Source organism: Rattus norvegicus, chromosome 1 (assembly GCF_036323735.1).
Source record: "Rattus norvegicus strain BN/NHsdMcwi chromosome 1, GRCr8, whole genome shotgun sequence".
Classification (NCBI taxonomy): Eukaryota; Metazoa; Chordata; class Mammalia; order Rodentia; family Muridae; genus Rattus; species Rattus norvegicus.
In genome coordinates this window covers 262,985,079-263,007,912 of record NC_086019.1, presented here as the reverse complement: position 1 = coordinate 263,007,912, position 22,834 = coordinate 262,985,079, and the positions used below count along the sequence as shown (strand labels likewise).

General features: G+C 38.6%; 1 protein-coding gene and 1 long non-coding RNA gene across 8 annotated transcripts in view; one reads left to right on the top strand and one right to left on the bottom strand.

Moving 5' to 3' along the window:
* The window catches only part of Shoc2 (SHOC2 leucine-rich repeat scaffold protein), an 88,554-nt gene that overhangs the window by 44,986 nt on the left and 20,734 nt on the right, over positions 1-22,834 (bottom strand). For 5 of the 6 annotated variants that reach the window (XM_039080784.2, XM_039080785.2, XM_039080788.2 and 2 more), the window contains exon 2: positions 5,695-6,606. In XM_039080784.2, the coding sequence (XP_038936712.1) occupies positions 5,695-6,397 (703 nt within the window). In that variant the 5' untranslated portion in view covers positions 6,398-6,606. Of the gene's footprint in view, positions 1-5,694; positions 6,609-22,834 lie in introns of those variants that run through there. The other variant, NM_001013155.2, reaches the window with a different exon arrangement.
* LOC134484116 (uncharacterized) lies at positions 6,490-22,519 on the top strand. 2 transcript variants are annotated; one of them, XR_010061496.1, is made up of 2 exons: positions 6,490-6,628; positions 14,868-15,173. It is a non-coding gene; the product is annotated as an uncharacterized LOC134484116 (long non-coding RNA). The 2 variants fall into 2 exon arrangements; XR_010061495.1 differs by lacking the exon at positions 14,868-15,173 and adding an exon at positions 22,036-22,519 and having other exon boundaries at positions 6,496-6,628.

The window sequence follows — 22,834 nt, the reverse complement described above, 5'->3', positions numbered from 1 at the left end:
CCCTGCCAAATTAGAAGGATTAGGAAACAGTATCAAGAGCTATATAACAGAGGAGAAACCAAAAATAATCACAGCTTAAGAATATAGGACGTCCAAACAAAACCCCTAAGAGCTGAATTTAAATCTCTACAAGATTAAAATGACTTGAAGGAAATTTAACTATGGAGCAAAACAAACTGTTAATACTTACAAGAGGGTGACAGGAGAATTCATCCATAATCATCACATATACGCCATCCAAACCATCTAATCAGCAATGACTAGATGTCAGCCAGTACGAACCACAATGGCTAAAATGAACTAACACAGCATAAAGGAAAATGGTGCCTAGGGCAGTAGCAAGAGCTAAACATAATCATGTTCTCCAAGACCAAGGAAAACTATATGAATCTTCTGTTTGCCAAGCTACTGCCCAAGAGTGATACAAATTACAAAACAAGCAGGAAAGGACTAGTCAAGACAACAGAAGTGCCTCCAAATTGCTTTAAGGCAGCGTGTAAGAGAGAATGGCACAGCAGCACAGGAGTCGTGCAACCTGAAAGGGAGTCCCACCTAGAATGTGCCTACACTCTGATCATCATATAGAATCAAATAAGGAATGGTAGCAAAGAGCCAACAATTCCCAGTAGTGTAGCACACGGCTGGGAACAGTTTAAGTAACTGCCACTTAGAAAAGCCCCCCTAAAAATACAGTCTATCTGGAAGAGTCCTGAGAACAGCACATTGGGAATAATTTAGATCTAAACAAAATAACTGCAAACAAAGGTTAAAAGGAAAACACAAAGAATCAAATTGATTCCCAAGTAACTGAACTGTATGCCAAACTGTATGTCTAATATTAATTAAAGTAACTCAACAAAATCTAGATCCAACAATGCTGTAACAATGCTCTGAGATCCAATTAAAATGTAACCCAGCGTCTAAATATAGGAAGTATGATCTCAAAGCATGAAGTAACAGAACAGTAAGAAAAGAATCCTGACAAGACTACTAAAAATAAGTTTCCCCAAGACAAAATGAGCCCCACTAGACCCCCCCCACAAAAAAGGGAACAAAGATTCCACCCACATTGTAATACAGACATAAAAAAGGTTTGAAATATTGATTAAATAGGATGAACCAACAAGTAGACTTAGAGAAATAGAGCAATCTGACACTCAAGCAAACCATCACTCCCCACCTCTTTAAAAACTTAAGTCTGTAGTCTCCTCTAAACAAGTACTTGTATAAGAAGGGACATGAACAGCAGAAGTGAACCCCTGTCATCACTGTCATCACTGGGTAACATAACATGCTCTAAGGGTATGACTGATGTCTCCCTCCCACTTACTTCAGGCAACACAATCGGAATGCTTCTCTGGCTCACATACCGTTTCTATTTCTCCAATTATCTCTTTGAGCAACGATGAGAGCTTCTATCCTCCAAGTATTGATTGTTTGGTAAAAGACCTGCCAATCTGAACAGTTCATTCCCTACTCTGTAAATTTCTTACTAATCTCTAGTTCCTATAAAGTTATGTACTGGAATTTGTTAAAAAAAATTTCAAATGAGATTTTTAATCAATAGTGTCTGGATCCACTAAAGCAATTCTATTGCTCCTAGAAAAACTATAGGAATTTTAGAACTTTTAGGGATTAAAGCTTACTATTTAAGGTGAAATATTTAATGAAAATAACACTAAAATATTATTATAACACCAGAATGTTACAATATGATACTAAAATACTAAAAATGCTAAAATATAAAACACCAAAGTAGTGGGGGTGGGGGAGAGTAAATACTGGGTTTCAAATAAATTCTGTTCAAGCTGTCGGTATTCTATATTATTACTACTATTTTGGTGATGAGCCTAGCCTTTAACTGCTGAGCCATCTCTCCAGCCCTCAAGTCATATGTATTTAGCATCTAAGATATTCAAAGAAAATGCACCTCAGAAACAGTTAATCTATACTAAATTTATTCAATTTTTAAAGACCACTAATTCTGTTTATTTTGCATTATTATGAATAAATAACTGATTACATATTTATTGCATATTGATTACATACCAATTGACTTAAGATAAACTATAACTGCCAAGTACCATGAATTGTCTGTTTTCAAATAAATGTTATGTCAAACAGATAAAAAGAATATTACTGACTTTACTTTCTCACATATGCATGTGAAGGTTTGATTGGGTTGACTTGGGCTGGGTTGGGTTTGGGAGTGGAGAAGATGGATGGAGACCAGAAGACAACTTTGGGTGTCATTTCTCCTCAGGTGCTACCCACCATGTCTTCTTTAAGGCAGGATTTCTCACTGGGACCTATTTGGCTAGGCTGGCTGCTCACTAGGCCCAGGAGAACTACATATCTTTGTACTCCTCTGGGAGTACTCACTGATGGCTGACTCCTCAGCCCCATGAGAATTGTTTTTAAATGAGGGAAATGATCTGAGTCTTAAAGTGTACCCTTTAACAATTAGATCATTCTGCTAGCAAAAACAGTTCTTTTGACAATCAAATTCATATGAAATTGTATGCTAATAAATATGTAACATTTTATTGAGTACAAAAGAACTTTTACAAACATTCTAATTCAACTGTTTTTAAAGAATAATTTTTGAAGATTGTAATTAATTAGTTACTTTAAAACATTCTAAGTCAAACACATTTAATGAGAGAAAAGAAATCATAACACAAAGATGGGGCTTATCTCTGGGTTCAAAGCATAATAATCATGGCCATCCCAAAAAAATAAAATCTTGTAAAATGTCACTGTCCAGATCATCCTCAACTTGAATAACTAAATCAGTTATTCACCTAAATCTGACTTCCACCTCAACATGCCTGCAGTGAATGACGGTTCCAAACTCTTTTTACCTGGGACTCAAAGCAACCAATGAGGAAGTTAAAGGAACAGCCAGTATTTCCTATTGACTACTCTTTATACAAGAGAGTCTACCTCAAGATTAAAGAGAAGAAAAGTGTCAGGTCCAAAAGGAACTCAGGACCAATGGCTGTGGTGCCTATTACTACACAAAGCCAGTGCTGACCTCCAGACTCACTCAGTGCCTGTGCTCCTCAAAGGTCTTCTCACCAGGCCCTACCCTAAACTGCTCCAGGTCATGTGCTTCCCCTCCCCCAGCTTCTCATTCCTACATAACATTATACTTTAGCTTGGTTTTGAGATAAGGTCTACTGTATGGTCCAGGATGGCCTCAACCTCCAATTGGCAACACCTCCTAAATGCTGACCTTATAGACGTATACCACCATGCCCAGAAAAAAATGTATCCCTTCAATTCCAGGGTATTTGATAGCAATGCTATGGAAGCAAGTCCTAAGAGAGAAAACTTGTGAATTAGTCAATCTGTGGGGACCCTGTATAAACAAACACCGAACAATGAGGGCATGGACAGAAATGGTTTTATATTTCTAAAGAAAAAATCAGCATTTCTTTTTACAAAATACTAAACTTCTGTCAACAATGAGCTATCTGTAGGAGTCAAATTCTAACTGAAGCTAGTACTAAAGCAAGTCACTCAGCAGCTACTTTCCTATAGGACACGTGGAATGAAACATTTCCACCCACTCGTTTTCTTTTTTTTTTTTTTTGAGACTATTTTAATAGCTCAAGAGTGAGTCATCTCGCGTATGCACATTACTTGAGAAATATCTATATTGGGTTGTCTAAATATATTTAAGAAAAATTAATTTTTTCTTTTTTATTATTATGGCATTTTAGTTTGGCAGATGCACTCTGAATACTGACCATTTTTCTCTATCCTCACCAACCCTGCCCATCTCCCCTTTCCTACAAATCTCTCATGCAGCTTTGCCTATCTGGTTTGCTTTGTGACCCAAAAAGAATACCCAGGGCCATCTGTGTGACCATGGTTTTGGAGCTAGCCACTGGAGCCTGCCTGTTGCATGGAGCAGAGAGCTCACAACAAAGACTGTGATTTCTCCTCCCCAGGACCTGTTGGAGCTGTGACCCCAGGCTCCCTTGACTAATTGTTGATAGTACTGGTCTTGTGTGGAGCCAGTACAGGAACCTGTACCTGATTTAGTTACAGCAGCTGTATCCAATCCAGGGAATGGCTTTTTTGTAGCCAGCCCTTCCCCATCTTCTGGTTCCTACAGTCTTCCTGACCCCACTGTTCTGTTGAGTGAGCCTTAAGAGGGGTGGTAGAGGGACTGTTTAGAAGCCTACAGTCAGCGGCTTGTTTTCTGTATACTGGGCAACCATGAGTCTCTGCAGGCTCCTACAGTGGTCTGAGTAAGAATGCCCTCCACCAGCTCAGATTTAAACGTCTGTCACAGTTTAAATGGTACTATTTGAAAGAATTAGGCGGAGGTGTGGCTTTGTTCCAAGTGGGCTGTTAGGTTTCACAAGCCCACGGCAAGCCCAGAGTCTCTCTTCCTACTGCCTTTGGACCTAGATGTCTCAGTTAGCTGTCAAGCTGACATGCTACTCACTGCAAGAGAACACTAAGACAACTCCAATGTTCTTTATGAGGAAGCACCTCTCTCATTAGGGCTGGAAGCCACAAGACAAAATCAATGTTTAAGTGTGTAGAGTAAAATATAAGAACATATCTGAAACTTAACTGTCATATTTTAATTTAAGCATAGAACACTGCATCACCAAGAAGCTGCAAAATCTAGCATGCACGTTTCCTATATCATCCCTAAGACAACCCTTCAGTCAACAAAATAGTCGCTTCATCTGTGGTTCTTCATAAGCAAACAGGCTGCCTATAACAACATGAAAAACTCTTTATGTTCTCAAATCCATTTTTTATTTTGATATTTTAAACATCTTATCAAAAGGGCTCAAAGACATCATTTTAAATTTCTCAAAAACTATTAATATATTCCAAATGGTTCATAAATGAATTCCACAATTTAAAAAAATAGCCAAAATTTGTTCCAAAGGATCAAGAAAGTTGATTGTATAGATCTGTGTATTTACCTGTTCCTTTCTCCCACAGCAGTTTAAGTAAGTCCTTCCTCTGTCTCAGTATAATGCATCAGACTACAGTGAAATGTATCAAACTGCCAGTAGCAACGTGTGTGCGCACTATAAATCTGTCCTCTGCCCTTCTATGCTGTACTTTGTTTGCTTCTTGTTGTTTCTGAGGCTCTGCCTGCCAGGACGCACCCAAACCTTGGGCTCCAGTAATCATCCTAGAGTGGGGCGTCCTGGGTCCTGCACACCACTGTGCCCAGCTTCTGCACTTTATTTTAACAAACATGCGAGTCCTTTCAAACACACTATGGCAGTGGCCTTTCACACCGCTAAGACAACTGACTGTGGTAATCAGGTACAAAGTGATATTAATTTAAATTAACGTTTTTCATACAAAGAGAGAGACAGAATAGGAAAGCTGATACAACATAGCTAGCATAAAATATATCTATAAACATACTTAATAAAAGCAAGTGTTAAAATAACGACTTAAAAATTATGCAAACCTCTTTTAAATTCTTTCTCCAATGAAAAAGCAGATTCAGTTGTCTAATAAAAGTCTAATTATATCTATTTTAAAACTCACTTAATAAAATAATCTCTATCTACTCATATTTAATAAACTGTAATTAAGAAAAATTATAGAAATAAGATGTTTCCCGACATTGAGAAGTTTCTGGTATGAAAGAGCTCAGGCAGTCACTTATCTAACAGAGACCAAGGACCCCGACCCTCTCACCGATCTCGGCAGGGAGCTGCTTGATTTTGTTCTCTCGGATGCTAAGCGTGCTGAGCCTCGGCAGGTTTCTGACGTCCTTCTCCACAGCGGTTATGCGGTTAAAGCGAAGGTAGAGAGTAGTCAGGGAGTCTAGCCTGTACACCACCGAAGGGATTTCTCTCAGTTTATTATGCCGTAAATCAAGCATCCGCAGCTTCTTCAAGTTATCGAGAGAGTCAGGCAAACTGGTGAGTGAATTCTCACTGAGAGCCAGCGTCATAAGATTGACTAGACAGCCCACCTCTGCTGGGAGGGACTGCAATTTGTTACTGTATAAATAAAGTTCCGTGAGTTGTGTCAACTCTTTGACTGACGGCGGCAGTATATGTATAGACCGCTTGGATAAGTCCAAGCGCATTGAGTTCTCCTCCCGGCATTTGTTAAGCTCCTTAGTTACCTCGGCATTGCTGGATTTCTTTCTAGTCCCAAGTGCTGGATTAGGCCGTTTGATGGTATTGTCGACTGAAAAAGCCACACCAGGTTGGGCAGCACTGGACTCCTTCTTTCCATCTTTGGCATCTTTCCCTTTGGTTTTAGGTTCTTTTTCTTTGCTTTCTTTCCCAAAACCTCCAGAGGCTTTTGCCTCCTTTTCTCTTTCCTTGGCAGATGGTACTTTGGGATCTTTCTCTTTCGAGTCTTTTTCTTTTCCTAAACTACTACTCATGGTGACTCAAGCTTAACTAAAACACTACATGAACTCCTTTTATTTGCCAGCAATCCAGATCAAAGATGAAGAGACAGATCCTACCCAGTCAAGAGTGTCGGCATGAAGATGATGGCCTTGGGCTCACATCCATCTGTTACATGTTGGCTCTAAAAGCTCTCTGTTCATTTCAACTTGTGAAAATGCTGCTGGTCAGTTCATTAGGATTCCTGAAATACAACACAGACAGTGGTAAGTTACCTTAAGTTATAATTTACATTACGTAAAGTCTCTCAAAACAATCACAGAATTTGTCATTTTCCTTATATCTTCTACATTACTCTACTCGCCTCTATCATGAAATATCCATTGTGAACTACAAGAGCTGAGGTGCACAGCACACCAGGCCTCCTTTCATAGAACTTGTTAAACTCATAGGAAAAGGTTTTTTTAAAAAAGAATCCAAGTTTTGAGAGCTCAAAAGTAAGCAAAATCACAATAGCTAATAATTAAGTACTTTCTATGTACTAACACGGTTCCAATGACTTTAAAATATTTATTCGTTTAATATATCTAAGTAGTCCTTGTGGGAATAAGTTGTTTCCAAAGAAGCTAGGTTACAAGGAGAGCTTAAGGGAGGACATGTGAATCTCCCTTAGAAGGGAAACTAGAATAGACATTGTGGATGGATGGGGTAGGAGTGGAGGGAACTGGATGGAGAGAATGAACAGGAGGGAACAGGTGGCAGGAGGACTGAGTGAGAAAATACTAGGACAGACAACTGAAGTGGATGGGGGCACTTCTGAGACAAACAAGAAGCCTAAGGCAATGGAAGCTCCCAGGAATCTAAGAGGGTAACCCTAGCTAAGACTCCAGCAGGGGATATGAAGCCTGAATCAGCCATCTTCCATAACCCAGCAAGACTTCAATGGAGAGACTAGGACACCAACACAGCCACAAAACCTTCAACCTACAATTGTATTGCCTGCAAGGATGGAGCAGAAGTTGAGGGAATGGCCAACCAATGACTGGTCCAGCTTGAGACCCATGTCATGAGAGAGAGCCCACCCCTGACACTGTTAATGCTATTCTGCTATCCTTGCAGACAGGAACCTAGCATAACTCTCATTAGAGAGACTTCACCAGCAACTTATAAAAACAGATGTCAAGTCTCATGGCCAAATATGTAGCTTGGTCTTCATGTAGGACTAATAACAGCAGGATTAGGGGCTGTCTCTGACTGTTACCTGCCTTTAAGACACATTGCCCCTAATGGGCATCCTGGTCTAACCCAATAGAAGATGTGCCTAACTTGATATGCCAAGGCTGGTTGATATCTGTGAAATGAAAAATTTAGCAAACAGGAGGCAAACTTCACCAACAATACAAGAGATGAAAAAAAAGAAAAATTCATTGAGGATGCTATAGAAGAAATGGATATATAGGTCAAAGGAAAATGTAGAAAGAATTCTTGACACAAAATACCCAGAAAATCTGGGACACTATAAAAAGACCAAACCTAAGTATAATAGGAATAGAGGAAGAAAAAACTCAGCTCAAAAACCCAGAAAATGGGGTTGGGGATTTAGCTCAGTGGTAGAGCGCTTGCCTAGGAAGCGCAAGGCCCTGGGTTCGGTCCCCAGCTCCAAAAAAAGAACCAAAAAAAAAAAAAAAAAAAAAAACAGAAAATATTTGACAGTCACAGAAGAAAAATCTCCTACCCTTAATGAAGTACATACCTATAAAGGTAGAAAAGGCATACACACAAAACATCAAATAGATTGGACCAGAAAAGAAAGTCCACTCACCATAATAATCAAAACACTAAACATATGGAACAAAGAAAGATTAAAAGCTATAAGGGAGAAAGATCAAATAACATATAAAGGCAGACCTTTTAAAATTACATTTGAATTCTCAATGGAGAATTCTAAAAGCCAAAAAAGTTTGGAAAGATGTGCTACAGACTCTAAGAGATCATAGATGCCAGCCCAGATTACTATACCCAGCAAAACATTCGATTACCATCGGTGGAAAAATGAGTTATTCCATAATAAAATCAAATTTAAAAAAAAAAATCTATCTACAAATCCAGGGTGTACACACACACATACACACACAGCAACAACATCAACAACAACAGGAATTAACTATTGTTGAACGTTGATATCTTTCTGTATTAATGATCTCAATTCCCCAACAAAATAATACAGATTAACAGAATAGATGTGAAAATAAGATCTATCCTTCTACTGAATGCAAGAAATACACCTCAACATCAAAGATAGACATCACCTCAGGGTAAAGACTTAGAAAAAAGATATTCTGAGCAAATGGACCTAAGAAGCAAGCTGGTATAGCCATTTTAATATCTAACAAAATTGACTACAAACCAAAATTAACTAAAAGAGATAGGGATGAACATTATATATGTAAAGGAAAAACCCAACAAGACAATAGGTCAATTCTTAACATCTATAACCTCATCCCCCCAAAACGGTACCTACTTTGTAAAAGAAGTATTACTACAGTTTAAATCATATATTAACCTTCACACACTCATACTGGGAGAGTTCAATATATCACTCTCACCAATGGAGACAGATCATTCAGAAAAAAACTAAAAGGAGAAATGCTGGAGTTAACTGATGTTATAAACCAAAAGAACCTGGCAAATATTTTCAGAACATTCCAGCCAAACAATATAAATGAGGTATATAAATATAAACGAGAATATAAATTCTTCACAGCACCACATGAACTTTCTCTAAAGCTGACCACATACTCAGGCACAAAGCAAATCTCAAGAGATATAAGAAAATTGAAATAACTCCCTGTATCCTACCAGACAACTATGGATTAGAGCTAGATATCAACAACAGAAAGAACTCAAAGAAACACAAAATGAAATATAGGTCAAAAGAGAAATAAAGAAATTAAAGTCATTCCAGAATTCAATGAAAAGAAATATACAACATACTCAAACTTATGGGACACTATAGAAATAGTGCTAAGAGGAAAGTTCATAGCACTAAGCACCTACATAAAAAATGGGAAGATGTCATACTGGCAACATCACAGCACATCTGAAAACTCTAGAACAAAAAGAAGTAGACACACACAAAAGGAGTAGACAGCATGAAATAATCAAATTGAGGGCTAAAATCAACAAATAGAAACAAAGAACAATAGAAGAATCAATGAACAAAATGTTGGTTCTTTGAGAAAAATAAACAAGATAGACAAACCCTTACCCAAACTCAAAGATAAAAAATATCCAAACTAACAAATTAGAAATGAAAAGGGGTGTGATGGCTATTCCAGTTTATCAACTTGACTATACCTGGAATGAACTACAGTCTAGAAAAGGTGGGCACACCCGTGATCTAGATCTTGAGGTACAGTGGCCAAGAAAAGTCTAGGCCCAGACAAGGTGGTACATGCCTTTAATTCCAGGAGACAGAGGCAGGCAGATCTGAGTTCAAGGGCAGCCTGAGACAGAGTAAGTTCCATGTAAAGAACTTAGATCTATGTGTGGGGTATATGTCTTTAATCTGGACCAAGCCTTCTGCTGGAGGTCTACATAAGGACAATGAAAGGAGGAAGGCTCCCTTCTTCAACTTGCCAGCAAACTGGAGCCTTCTTCAGGATTCCACCTTACACAGAAGACCAACTGAAACACCTAGCCTCGAGGGACTGAGCGAAACAGCTGCCCATTGTTGGGTAATTGAACTGCAGACTGGAAATCTGCAAAGCAGTAAATCCTCTGGCAGAGGATGAGAGTAGGTGTAGAGACCCACAACCAAACATTATGCAAACGAAGTCTAAATTGGAGGTCTCCATTGGGTTCCTCCGCTTGGAGCTCAGGGAACCCTGAAGAGGAGGCAGAAGAAAGATTGTTAAGAGTCAGAGCGAACTGAAGACACCAAGAAAACCCGGCCCACTGAGCCAACTAAGCGGGGCTAACATGGGTCTGCACCAAGTTCTCTGCATATGTTATGGCTGTTAGCCTGGTGTTTTTGTAGGACTCCTTACAGTAGGAGTGGGGTGTCTTTGGCTCTTTGGTCTGATCTTGGGATTCTTTTCTTCTTACTGGGTTTCTGTCAACCCTCCAGATGAGGGCTTTGCCTTGTCTCATTGTATCTGTTTTGCCATTTTGGCTGTTCTCTCTTGGAGGCATGCTCTTTTCTGAAGAGAAAAGGAAGGAGGCTTAGATGTGGTGAAGAGAATTTGGAGGCGGGGGAGGGTGGTGGGGGGGTAGGAAACTGGCTGGGAATCTATTTTTCAATTAAAAAAATTAAAATTTAAAAAAAGAAATGAAAAAAATCAATGAAGATAAAAGAATATAAAATTGCAATGTTTCTCTTCAGTTTTATAAACTGTTTGACTGTTGAAATTATGCTCCACTGTTGAAAGCAAGGATGAATGTTAATACATGAACAGTAATAGTCAAGATGACAGTATCATAAAGTGAAAAGAAAAAGACTTGGCCTATGCTAAATACACTCTACTTACACCAGTAAAATTCTGACACAAGAATAATAAAATTTTAAGATACTGTAAGTCATAAATTATAATGTGGTGACAATATAAAGACAATATAAAATGAGTACACACAATGAAATCCTTAAGACAAGGTTCAGATAATTCATTAAGACAGGAGAGAATATGATGAATGAAATAAGAGAATACAAAGCCAGCACATTTAAATCCAAGCACAACAACATTAAATCTAAGGGTTCCAACATAGCAATACACAATTAAAAAGACAGGCAGGGGGGCTGGGGATTTAGCTCAGTGGTAGAGCGCTTACCTAGGAAGCACAAGGCCCTGGGTTCGGTCCCCAGCTCCGAAAAAAAAAGAACCCCCCCCCAAAAAAAAAGACAGGCAGGATGATTTTAAAGGACCATAAATAATCTATAAAAACAGTCAATATAGCCATCCAGGGCAGTTAAAATTAGATTCACAGCCCACCACAGAGGACTAAGCTCACACTTGGTTACACAGAAGAGAATGGACACAGGAGCGCACCGCCTGGTACCCATGCTTCTTCCTACACACAGGTCAGTGTAGCTCTCAACCCTCATGAGGCTTCCTTTGGCAGTAGATGGGTTAGTGAGAGTCACAACTACTCAATATGAACAGAGCAAATGCCAGTAGCGTTTACCCAGCCCTAAATGAGACCACTGAAGCAATCCTCCCTAACCCTGCCAAGACTCAGGGAAGATTAAAGATGAGAGGGCCCAAAATTTTAAGAGTTGGTGGTTGGAAGATGTGAAATAGCATTTTCTGGGCCTGCCAGAGTGACTGTCCGTGAACTCATAGTGGCTATGGTTGCCTGCACAAAAGCAGCATTCAATCAAGCCGCAACAAATGGGCGAAGAGCTCATGAATCCCTATCCCGAGCTGAGAAACTAGTGGCAGTAGTAACTGGGCAAAGTAGAAGCTATGGCTCCGGGTAGGCTGCCCACGCTCTAGAGCATGTCAATGCACCCATTGACAAACAAGCTGCACTAACTGGACTGTGCGTAAAAATCAAAAAATCAAAAACAAAAACAGACAAAAAGTTGAGAGGGAAAAATGGGAAGGATACTGGGAAGAACTGGAGTGGGGAAATTACATATGAAATTCTCAAAGAATTAAAAAAATATATTGTTTTTAAAAAAGATGGGAAAAGAGAGCATGGAAATATTAATCAAAGAAAATCTAGAATAAAAACAGTATCAAAGTAGCATTATCAGGAACAGAAACAGAGCTGATATGAAAAGTCAATTCTCCAGGAAAATAATTACTAATGGGTATTCTAAAATCATATGGTTTTAAAATACACATATTCATGACAAGACAGACCCGAGCTAGCTTGGTTGGCAAGGTATCTGCTGCTCAAGCATTAGAGCTAGACTTCAGATCCACAGCACCACATGAAAGCCGGGAATGGCAGCACCCACTCTGTGACCCAGGTGCTGGGCCAGACAGGATAGATCCTAGGCTGGTTAAAAGGATCCAGGTCCAGTGAGACTCCTTGTCACAAAATTTAATGTGGAGAACACTGACCTCCACCACACAGACACACAGACACACACACACACACACACACACACACACACACACACACACACCACGGGAATTTCAACTAACTCAACTACAGAATAGCTATTTAAAAGAAAATAAACTAACTGGAACTAGGTGATTAGAAAATACACATTTCTTTCAAGGATTTATACAACATTTATCAAAATGGGCTTTATCCTAAAACATAAAGAAACTTTAAATGTTAAAGATCATAAGAAATAAGCCTAAAAGCAGTAGCAGAAAGACAAGAAAATTCTTTAAACACATGAAAATAAATACTAAATAATCTATGGGTTAAATAGGATTACTGAGCAGAGTAAAGGTGAAGCATATCAAAATCTATAGGGTGTAAGCAGCAGCTTAGAGGGAAATATATTCATGCCTGTTATGATATCAGACTATATAATCCCAGTAATCTAAATTTCCACACCCAGATACTAGGAAAAAGTAAAAGAAATCCAAAGAAAGTAGAACAAAATACACAAGAAGACACCCATGAAATCAAAACTAAAACAGCAGAAACTCAATTTTTAAAAATTCACAAAACTGATAAACATCTATCAACTTTGACAAAGATAAAAACAGGCACATGGGGGATGTCACTGAAGATCCCACATTAAAGGGAGCACAGGACACTAAAGACAACTCTGTAACTATGTTCCACAACAGAAAAAAAAAAATGGGCTAAATACTTGAAATTACATACTATAAAAACAAGGACTCAAAACTAATTATATCTGGATAATTCTAAAAAAAGAAATTGAAAGCAGTTTAAACCCTTCCAAAAGAGGAACCTATCAACCACACATGCCAATGAATTGTGAGAAACATCTGACTGATACCATCAACTCAGGAGCACACCCTAAGGTGACAGTTCCAACTTAAAAACTTTAAAAAAAATCAAAATACAAAAGAACATCAATTCTATACAGTCTCCTTCAACAATCACTTTGAGAACACAATACCCTATATTTAAAGTAGACAAATGAGCTTAAAAAACACAGGGAGCTATACAGGCCAACAACCTTAATGAACAGCAATAAAAATCTTTAAGAACATGGTTGAAAATTAATTCACCTCTTACCATGCTTGTTCTACATAGCGTGAAAGTTCTAGCCAGGCAAAAGAAAGGAGGGAGGGAAAGGAGCAGGAGCACATGCCAAGCAAACGTACTTTGTTTTGCAGACATACTGTCTATGACACTAAAGGGAATCTTCAAAACTTTCTTTAAACTACTAAGTCCACCTCAGTCCCTGAACTGGGCTAACAGAAACCATATTGCAATAAACTAGAAACAAAATATTTATACTAAAATTTAAAAGATAATTTCACTTGCTATAGCTCTGAAAATAAAATACTTGTTTAAAAAAAAAAAACTACTACATGCACACAGAACTGTATTCTTAAAACCGTACAACCCCAGCATAAACAGTTAAGAACAACTTAAGTCCCTGCCTCAAACAAGGTGGAGGGTAAGGGCTGACCCGAGGCTGACTTCCGGCCTCCACAAGCACGCTGTGGCAAGTATGTGTGTATGGACATGTGTATGTGCTGGAGATGCAGTGCAGTGGCACAGCCATTACCTAGGGAGCACAAAATAAAAGGCAAGAAAACCAACTAAACTCAGTAAGTTCAGCATCTTTTTCTTCGTCTAGAAACTTTTTTTTAGCCTCATTTTCTTCTTTTCTGAACTTTGTACACAGCTATAAGCAACACTACTGAACTACTCAACTATAATTAATCTAGTAGTTTCGAATTAAAGTGTAAAAGAATGGGGCAGGGGACACCTCTCACTGGTGGAATAATGGCTGAGCATTCATAAAGCTCTGGGTTCAATCTTAGTGCTACAGAAAATAAAACAGACATTTTTTAAAAAACCCTTGCCCTAAATCACATATTTCACACAAAAATTAACTCAAAATGAATCAAAGGCCTAAATGTAAAAAAATATTATAAAACTTTCAGAAGAAAACTTAGGAAAAAATACTTAAAAGAGATGGATTGGGCAGTTCGGAGATGCCAGGGAAAAGTAAGCTCCCAGGGGACGAACAGGCCCGCAGAGCACCATGAAACAAGGTCCTTATTATGTAATAGGTGCTGGTTAACAGGCGTCTTGTTTCCTGCCTTGCCTTCAAGGTGCCTATATTCATGTAGTGGGGAAAAATTCATAATACTTTCCATAATGAGGAACCAGGCAAGGGCAGAAAACCGTAAGAACAGTGAGACAGAAGAGCTAAGTGAAATAGACTGTTTCCCCACTTCTGACCGAGGGAGAAAGGCAACACCACAGTTAAGGGCTTTTACATTATGCTGCAAGTCCCGTGGGTTTACTGTGGTTTATTATGGTACACTACAAAATCATTTTCCCCAATTTCCATGTGTTCTACGGATTTTGTTTCTTTCTCTTCCTCTTCGTGAGCCCCAGCAAGGATTTTTCAAATTCCTAAATCACGCACTGACTTCCATACCAAGACTAAGTTCTTCTACACTTGAAAGAACTGTTTGGAGCTGCGGCAACCTACAGATCAAACTTTGACGGTGGTGAGTTTCAGAAATTGTGGTTAACCTACTGAACAAATGAACATGAGAGACAGTGTAAAGAGAACTACATGTCACCCACTAAACCAGACTGCCACAAATGATTAAACTGTATCATCTTTGAAATCTATCAATGTAAAATAACAAGTCTGTATTATAAACCAGACATTAAATGTGAATTATCAGCCCCATTTTGGGAAGTGCCTATTATTAAAAAAAAAAATAAGTTAAAATCTTGTCATACTTACTCTGACGTAACTTTGATTCTCATTGTGACTAACCTCTTATCCTACCCCCCGACTTCTAAAGCCACTACTTCGACTTTCTTTTAAAAACCAATGGGTACTTTTTATGGTTTGTATTTTTGTTATGCTAGATATCGAACCTAGGTTTCCCACATTCCAGACACTACCATTGAATAACTACATTCCCAGCCCCCATCGTTGTTTTATGCATCTATTATAGTACAAATCAAATGTGAAATTATACTATATATAAAGGCACCCTTCTCTTCTACCTCAAACCTGTTCCCCAAATGTTATAAAGATATACATGCTAAACTTGAGTTTGCCTCATTTCACTCCTCATACACCCTTTTCAAACCTGGATCCACTTACTTAAAGTGTTGATATCCATATTTTAATTTTCAGTTTTTATTCAAGATGATTGTTCTCTTTGTTGCTTATACCAACATTAGACTTCGTTTTCTAACTGGCTGACAAGTACAAAATACAGGTTTAGTATAGTAGACCTTACTGAAAATGCTTGGGACCAGTAGTAGTTTAGAATAACCAATTTTCTGAAGTTTGGAAAATCTACATAAACGTTCCCATCTGAGCATTACTAGTCCAAAGATCTAAAACCTACCTGGGGTGATGGCAATCTATAGAGTCAACTTCTACATAGGAAAAGAAGAAAAAGGAACAGCTGATTGCTAGGTTAAAAATTAATAATAATAATAATAATAATGAGGAAGAGGAGGAGAAGGAGGAGAGGAAGGGGAAAGGGAGAAAAGGGGGAAAAGGGGGAAAGGGAGAGAAAAAGAGGGGAAAGGGGGGAGAAAAGGGGGGAAAGGAGGAGAAAGAAAAGAGGGGAGAAAGAAAAAGGGGGAGAAAAGGGGAGGGAGAAGAAAAGGTGGGGAAGAAAAGGAGGGAAGGGAGAAGAAAAGGGAGGAGGGAAAGAGGAGGGGAAGGGGAGGGGAGGAGGAGAGGAGGAGGGGGAAAAGGAGGAGGAAGGAGGGGAAGGAAGGGGAGAAGGAGGGAGGAAAAGGAGGGAGAAGGAGGGAGGAGGAGGGGGAGGAGGAGAAGGGGGAGGAGAAGGAGAAAGGGGGAGAAGGAGGAGAAGGGGAGAGAAGGAGGAGAAGGGGGAGAAGGAGAAGGAGGGAGAAGAGGAGAGAGGAAGAGGAGAGAGGAGGAAAAACAGAGAGGAGGAGGAAGGGGAAGAGAGAAGAGAGGAGGAGGAGGAAGAAGGAGGAGGAGGAAGAAGAAGGAGGAGGAGGAGGAGGAGGAAGAGGAGGAAGAGGAGGAAGAGGAGGAAGAGGAGGAAGAGGAGGAGGAGGAGGAAGAGGAGGAGGAGGAGGAGGAGGAGGAGGAGGAGGAGGAGGAGGAGGAGGAGGAGGAGGAAAGAAAGAAAAATTTTTTTAATTTTAGCAGAAAGTCACTAGCAACACAACACAACTGATAAGAAAAACTTCCTTGCTGTGACTAAAGGAAACTTCTGGCTTCACTTTCTGCTCACAAACCGAAAGATTATTGGGGGGTGGGGGAGTGTGTCAAAAATGGGAACACACTTTTCCCACTAGCCATAACTAGAAACACTTGAGGACCAAGGTAAAAGGTAAAACAGAATCCTTCTAACATCCAATGGCGAGGCACTCAAACCATGGGGTATTTAAAGCGGCCTCTAACATGAAGTAGAGGTAAAGCAGTTACTCTAAACTCTCATCAAGTAAAGCTGAATTTCCTTCTAGATTTTCTCATGCATTCTGTATTAGCTGAACTTCAATGAAATGACTCATTGTATTGAGCATCATTTATATCAAAGTTCAGACCACACACACACACACACACACACACACACACACACACACGTATACACACACAAACATATATATATGTATATATATATAATTTGCTGACCTACTATAGATGTAAAGTATTTTGTTTTATATTAAAAGCTATATTATATAAGTCAAAATTTTAAAGTAATTGATCAAACCAGGTATAGTGACACATTCCTTTAATCCCAAGGGAGACAGAGGCAGGTAGGTGGCTATTAACTTGAGGTCAGCCTGGCCTACATTGTGAGTTCTAGAACAGCCAGAACTACATAGTAAGACCTTATCTTGACACCCCCACCCCAAAAAGCAAAGCAAAGAAAGAAGTGCAGCAGAAAGGAAAATATGAACAAAGTGCAATGATATTTTTGCATGAAAATGTCAGCCAAATCCATTTTTGTACATTAAAAAATTAAAAAGAATAATCAATCCATATACTTTCTCTAAACACTACTATCTCTTTGCCCTTACCCTCTTCCCTCTCTCTTCCCATTACCTCCCCCTTCTCTCCATGTGCTCATGGCTGGCGTCTCTGTCTCTCTCTCTCTCTCTCTCTCTCTCTCTCTCTCTCTCTCTCTCTCTCTCTCTCTCCCCTACCCCCTCAACTCCCCTCCCCATGCCCTTAATAACTCTATTCTATACTAAAGAGGGAAAACACTAAATTATATCTGGGGCTTACTGGAAAAGATAACATTCTTACTTTCAATGATTTTAAATAAGGAAAAGAAACAGACAAGTTATGAAACTTGAGAGCAGAACGACTGGGAGCCTGAAGAGCATGATGAGGCTGGAAGCTCAGCACAACTCACCGCTCACCCTGTGTAGGTATCAACTTCCTGAGCGTGACAGAGCCGAGGAAAGCGCTGCAGAATCATAGGGTAATCGTCCCACAACTGGAGCTCAGGGCCCGTGATATGACTGCAAATATAAGTTGTCAAACCTTGAAAAGCTTGTTATACAGCTTTCATAATGTGGACTCTCTTTTGCAGACACTATAATTTTCAAAGTATCATCTCCCAACTCTAATGAGGCATAATTTTAAATTTATATCTGATACAATACAAAATCGTTTTTCTTAAACCAGATGTTCTCCGAGCACCAAAATAGTTAAAGAAAAAAAAATCTAATAATAAATTCTCAAATGCCCCATCAATGCCAATCAGTGATATCCATTTGAGGATCTTAGCAATCCTAGGAATTAAGAATGTTAACCAAATGAGTATCTGTGGTAAGGAAAAATCTGGAAAACACTTCAACAGCCCATGCCAAATATAGTAAGAATATATAATCTAATTATTTTTAATTGAAATACGTAAGAATTAGATTCAATAGACAAGATTAGCACACAAGGACTATCTCTGCATACTATCTAGTCTTCAGATGCCAACTAGATGAACAACTTCATAACAATCACCCAGAACCAAATCCATTTTACCCATGAGAGTCAGCTATTTCTGAAGTTCTTTTTTTAAAGATTTATTTATTTTATTTATTTGTTAGTACACTGTAGTTCTCTTCAGACACTTCAGAAGTTCTTAAATTGTAAAAAGTAATGTGTTCATTCCAGACAGAAACCACTTTAATTTGAAACTTAAGGTTTATTCATTACCTGACACTGACTGACAGCCATATTAACATTGGAGTTTAAGTCACAAATGAAATACTTCTGTTCCAGTTTATACTTACAGCTACTGGTGGTGATACATGTGCATTGTTTTGGTCTTCATCATTTTCTAGTGTTGTGCTTGAGCATTCTCATATTAACATGAAAAATATATACCAGATGTTTCATTGTTCCTTGTTATTGTGTCAAAACATCCACATGCTGACATACAAAATAAATTTTCTTATATTTCACTTGCCAATTAATTATTATATTGATTTTTTTAATTATGAAGGTTACATTATAAAAATTTACTACATGCATGGGATATTAGGTTTAATATAGTTTAAAACCACTGGCTTAAAATAAACAAATAACAGAAAATAGGAATATCATACGAGATGGTTTGGAAACAAAAATCAAAGAAAGGAATCTGAATAGAAACATGAAGCAGACCCAGAGTTCTATCTGAGCTCACAGATTAATGGCAGTGACTGCTGCTAGCAGAGAGGAAGCCACTGCCTTCAGAGAGCCACTGGTGAACTCCATGTTCCTTCTACACCCATGCCCACAGGCTGCCTGATCAATCACAGTGGGAAATAAACACCATCATGACAAACATAATAAAGAGTAAAACTAGAGGGATCACACCTCAGCACATTGAGACCAACAGACCCACAGCCAATGCTATCCTAAATGAAAAAAAGCCCAAAGAAATCCCATGAAAAGCAGAAACAAAATACAGCTAGCCATTCTTCTCAAGCCTTTTCAGTATATAGTGCTACCTGGTATAAAAGAAGAAAATTAAGGGGATACAAATAGGAAAAGAAATCAAATTATTCCTATTTTGCAGATGATACATAAAATAATCCAAAATTTGTATCAGAAAATTTCTACAAACGATCAACACTCACTGGCATGGTACTGTACACCTTTAATCCCAGCACTCAGGATGCATAGTCAGGAGGATCTCTGTGAGTTCTAGACCAGCCTGTCCTACGTAAGTTCCAGAAGAGCTAGGGCTATATAAAGATTCAAAGCAAACACAGCAGAGATGGATGCTTTCAGCAAAGTGACAGGATGTATACATTGTCCTAGACAACATTACTACTGCTGTCATCAAACAGCAGGACCAAAGGCAAGTGGGGAGGAAACACTCCCAAGATCATGGAAACTCTCCCATTTACAGGTTATGAATAAGCTTAACTAAAAAGATAAAGACCTCTACAAGGAAAATGTTAAGTCTTGAAGAAAGACACTAAAAGATGGAAAGACCTCTCATGCTTATATACCCACAGAAATTGTAGAAATGGCCATCCTACCAAAAGCCATTTCCAAACTTCATCAAGCCAACAAAAATCTCCACGACACTCTTTGAAAGTAGAAAAATAAAAATCCTAAAATTTACATAGAATCACAAAAGACCCCAAATAGCCAAAGCAATCTTGGGGAATAGGGATGACAGAGTGATTGCTACACCACATTTCAAGTTATCACAGAGCTATAGTAACAAAAACAGCTTGAAATTGGCTCAGACACAGACATATCAGTCAGTGGAATAAAATAAAAAACCCCAAAGTGAGTACGTATAATTAATTGCCATCTCATACTTGATAAAGATGCCAAAAGTATACACTGGAGGAAGGCAGTATCTTCAACAAATGGTGATGGAAAATCTGCATACCCAGATGTGGAAGAATAAAATTAGATCCATATCTATGTCTCTGCACAAAAATCAATTCCAAGTGGATCAAAGACCTCAATGTGAAATCTGAAAGTGCTGGAAGAAAAAGCAGGCAGTGCCCAAAAAGAGATAGGTGCAAGAAAGAATTTCCTGAATAGGACTGCATTCACTCAGGAATTAAGACCAATAGAAGAGACCTTTTAAAACCAAACAATCAACTAAGTGAAGAGGAAGCCCAGAGTAGAAAGTTTTGCCAGTTATAAACTGATGGAGAATTAACATCCAGAATATACAGACAGTCAAAAACAAATCAAGAAAATGAAGTACTCATCGCAAGTAAGACGTGGGGACAAACAGGTATATATACAGTAGGACACTACAGCTTCCAAGACGAGATACTTCCCATGAAGCCCTGGGTCCTGCTAAGACTGAACCCCCAGTGAACGGGATTGTTGGGGGGAGGGTGGTAATGGGGGGAGGATGGGGAGGGGAACACCCATATAGAAGGGGAGGAGGAGGGGTTAGGGGGATGTTGGCCAGGAAACCGGGAAAGGGAATAACAATCGAAATGTAAATAAGAAATACTCAAGTTAATAAAGATAAAAGATACTTCCCATGCTTTGTTTTATTTATTTACTTTTATTTTTTATTTTATTTTGTGGGGAAGTTGCAAGGGCGGAAGGTGGATATGGAGTGATGGGAAGGGATTAGGGTGCATGATGTGAAACTCACAAAGAATCAATAAAAAGTGTTAAGAAATAAACTACCCAATCAAAAAAATGGGCCATGGGTCTGAACAGTTTTCAAAAGAAGCAATAAAAATGGATAAGTGTCTTCTAAAATGTTCAATATCCTTAGCAATGTGGGAAATGCAAATTAAAGCTCCTTTGAGGCTTTTATCATACAAATGTCAGAGAAGTAAACATCAAGAAAACAACCAACAACAAATGCTATGGGGATATAGGAAAAGGAGAAAACCCACTCACTGTTAGTAGGATTACAAACTGGTACTATCATCATGGAAATCAGTGTGGAGAATTCTCAGAAAGCTAAAAATAGATCTACTATCAACAAGCTATACCAAGCTTTGGCATATAGGAGGAATTGGAGTAAGGAGGAGGGGTAGAAATGATGTAAATACAGTAGTCATGCATGAATTTCTCAGAAAACATTTTAATTAAGGAAAATGAAAGTAGGATGGTGGGAGGAGAAGGGTTAATAGTGTTTGATAACGGATAAGAGAACAGGAGTGTAAGAGTGACCACAGTGTGTTACACGCATGTATGAAACTGCTAACAAATAATTTTATACAGTATATCCATAGAGTATAAATAAAAAGATGGTACTTGTGGAAAAGGCAAACATCTTGGGATGGATAAAGAACACACATGGACTGAGTAACCATACTGCAAAGCCACAGTACAGGAGCAGCTGAGCAATGGTGTTACCACACAAGCCTGGCAACCTGAGTTATCACATTAAGGAAAAGAGCCCACCAAGGTTGCTTTCTGACCTCTGCACATGCACCATGGTACACAAGCTTCTATCCTCTACCACACACCATGATGTAGACACAATAGCAACAGTAATTCTTAAAGCAGTCAGCCCGGCTACTTGCAACTTGCAAGGAATAGTGGAAAGGGTATACGTACTAGCATAAAACTTAGCCTTAGAGAAAAGAGATGATTCCTTTTCTTTTCAAACAGATGAGCATGGACTCAGAGAAAGCATATTTCTTTGGAGATAAGAAAACAGAAAGCAGTTGAGATATCGTTATCGCCAATCATACACAGTGGAAGGGCAGAAGCAAATTTATTTGTTGACAGCAACGTGAAAGCTTTTGAAGAAAGAAGTAAAAAGGAACAGACAAAAGACATGAATGAGAGGCAAGTACATTTAGCATCTGAGACATTCAGGTATCAACATATAATAACACTCTCCTCTAAAACTGTATTCAGGTGGGTTTTTTTTCCTCCTGAACTGTATTTGGTAGTCTACACCTTATTCCTAAATTAATTACGTTGAGAGACTTAGAAGGCCAAGGATGGAAATAAAGGACTAACTACACTGTGCAGGCAGGACTGAAGAAAAGAACGGTTGAAAAGACAGCAAAAGAGGGAACAAGAAATTAGAGCACCAATTGGAAATTGGGTGTACACTTTATTAAAATTTGATTTTCTTTCTGAGAAAGCAACTCATTTGTCTGCAGTCATATACAATACTAACACAGAGGAGTTTATAAAAATGATAAACATACTGATACATTATTACATATCTAGCAGAACACCTGAAGTAAAACCAAAGTCACAGCCAAATGTTACCTTTAGCTGTGGTCTAAGGCAAAAGAATGCAGGTAAAGTCACTCTAGAACACACCATATACTATACTATGCACAGCACATTATCTTACATCACATAACTGCAGCTCTTGACAGTCATTCCTATGAAATTGAAACACATTGACACAAAACTCTGTCCACCACCACTGTTACAAATTTTAATTATG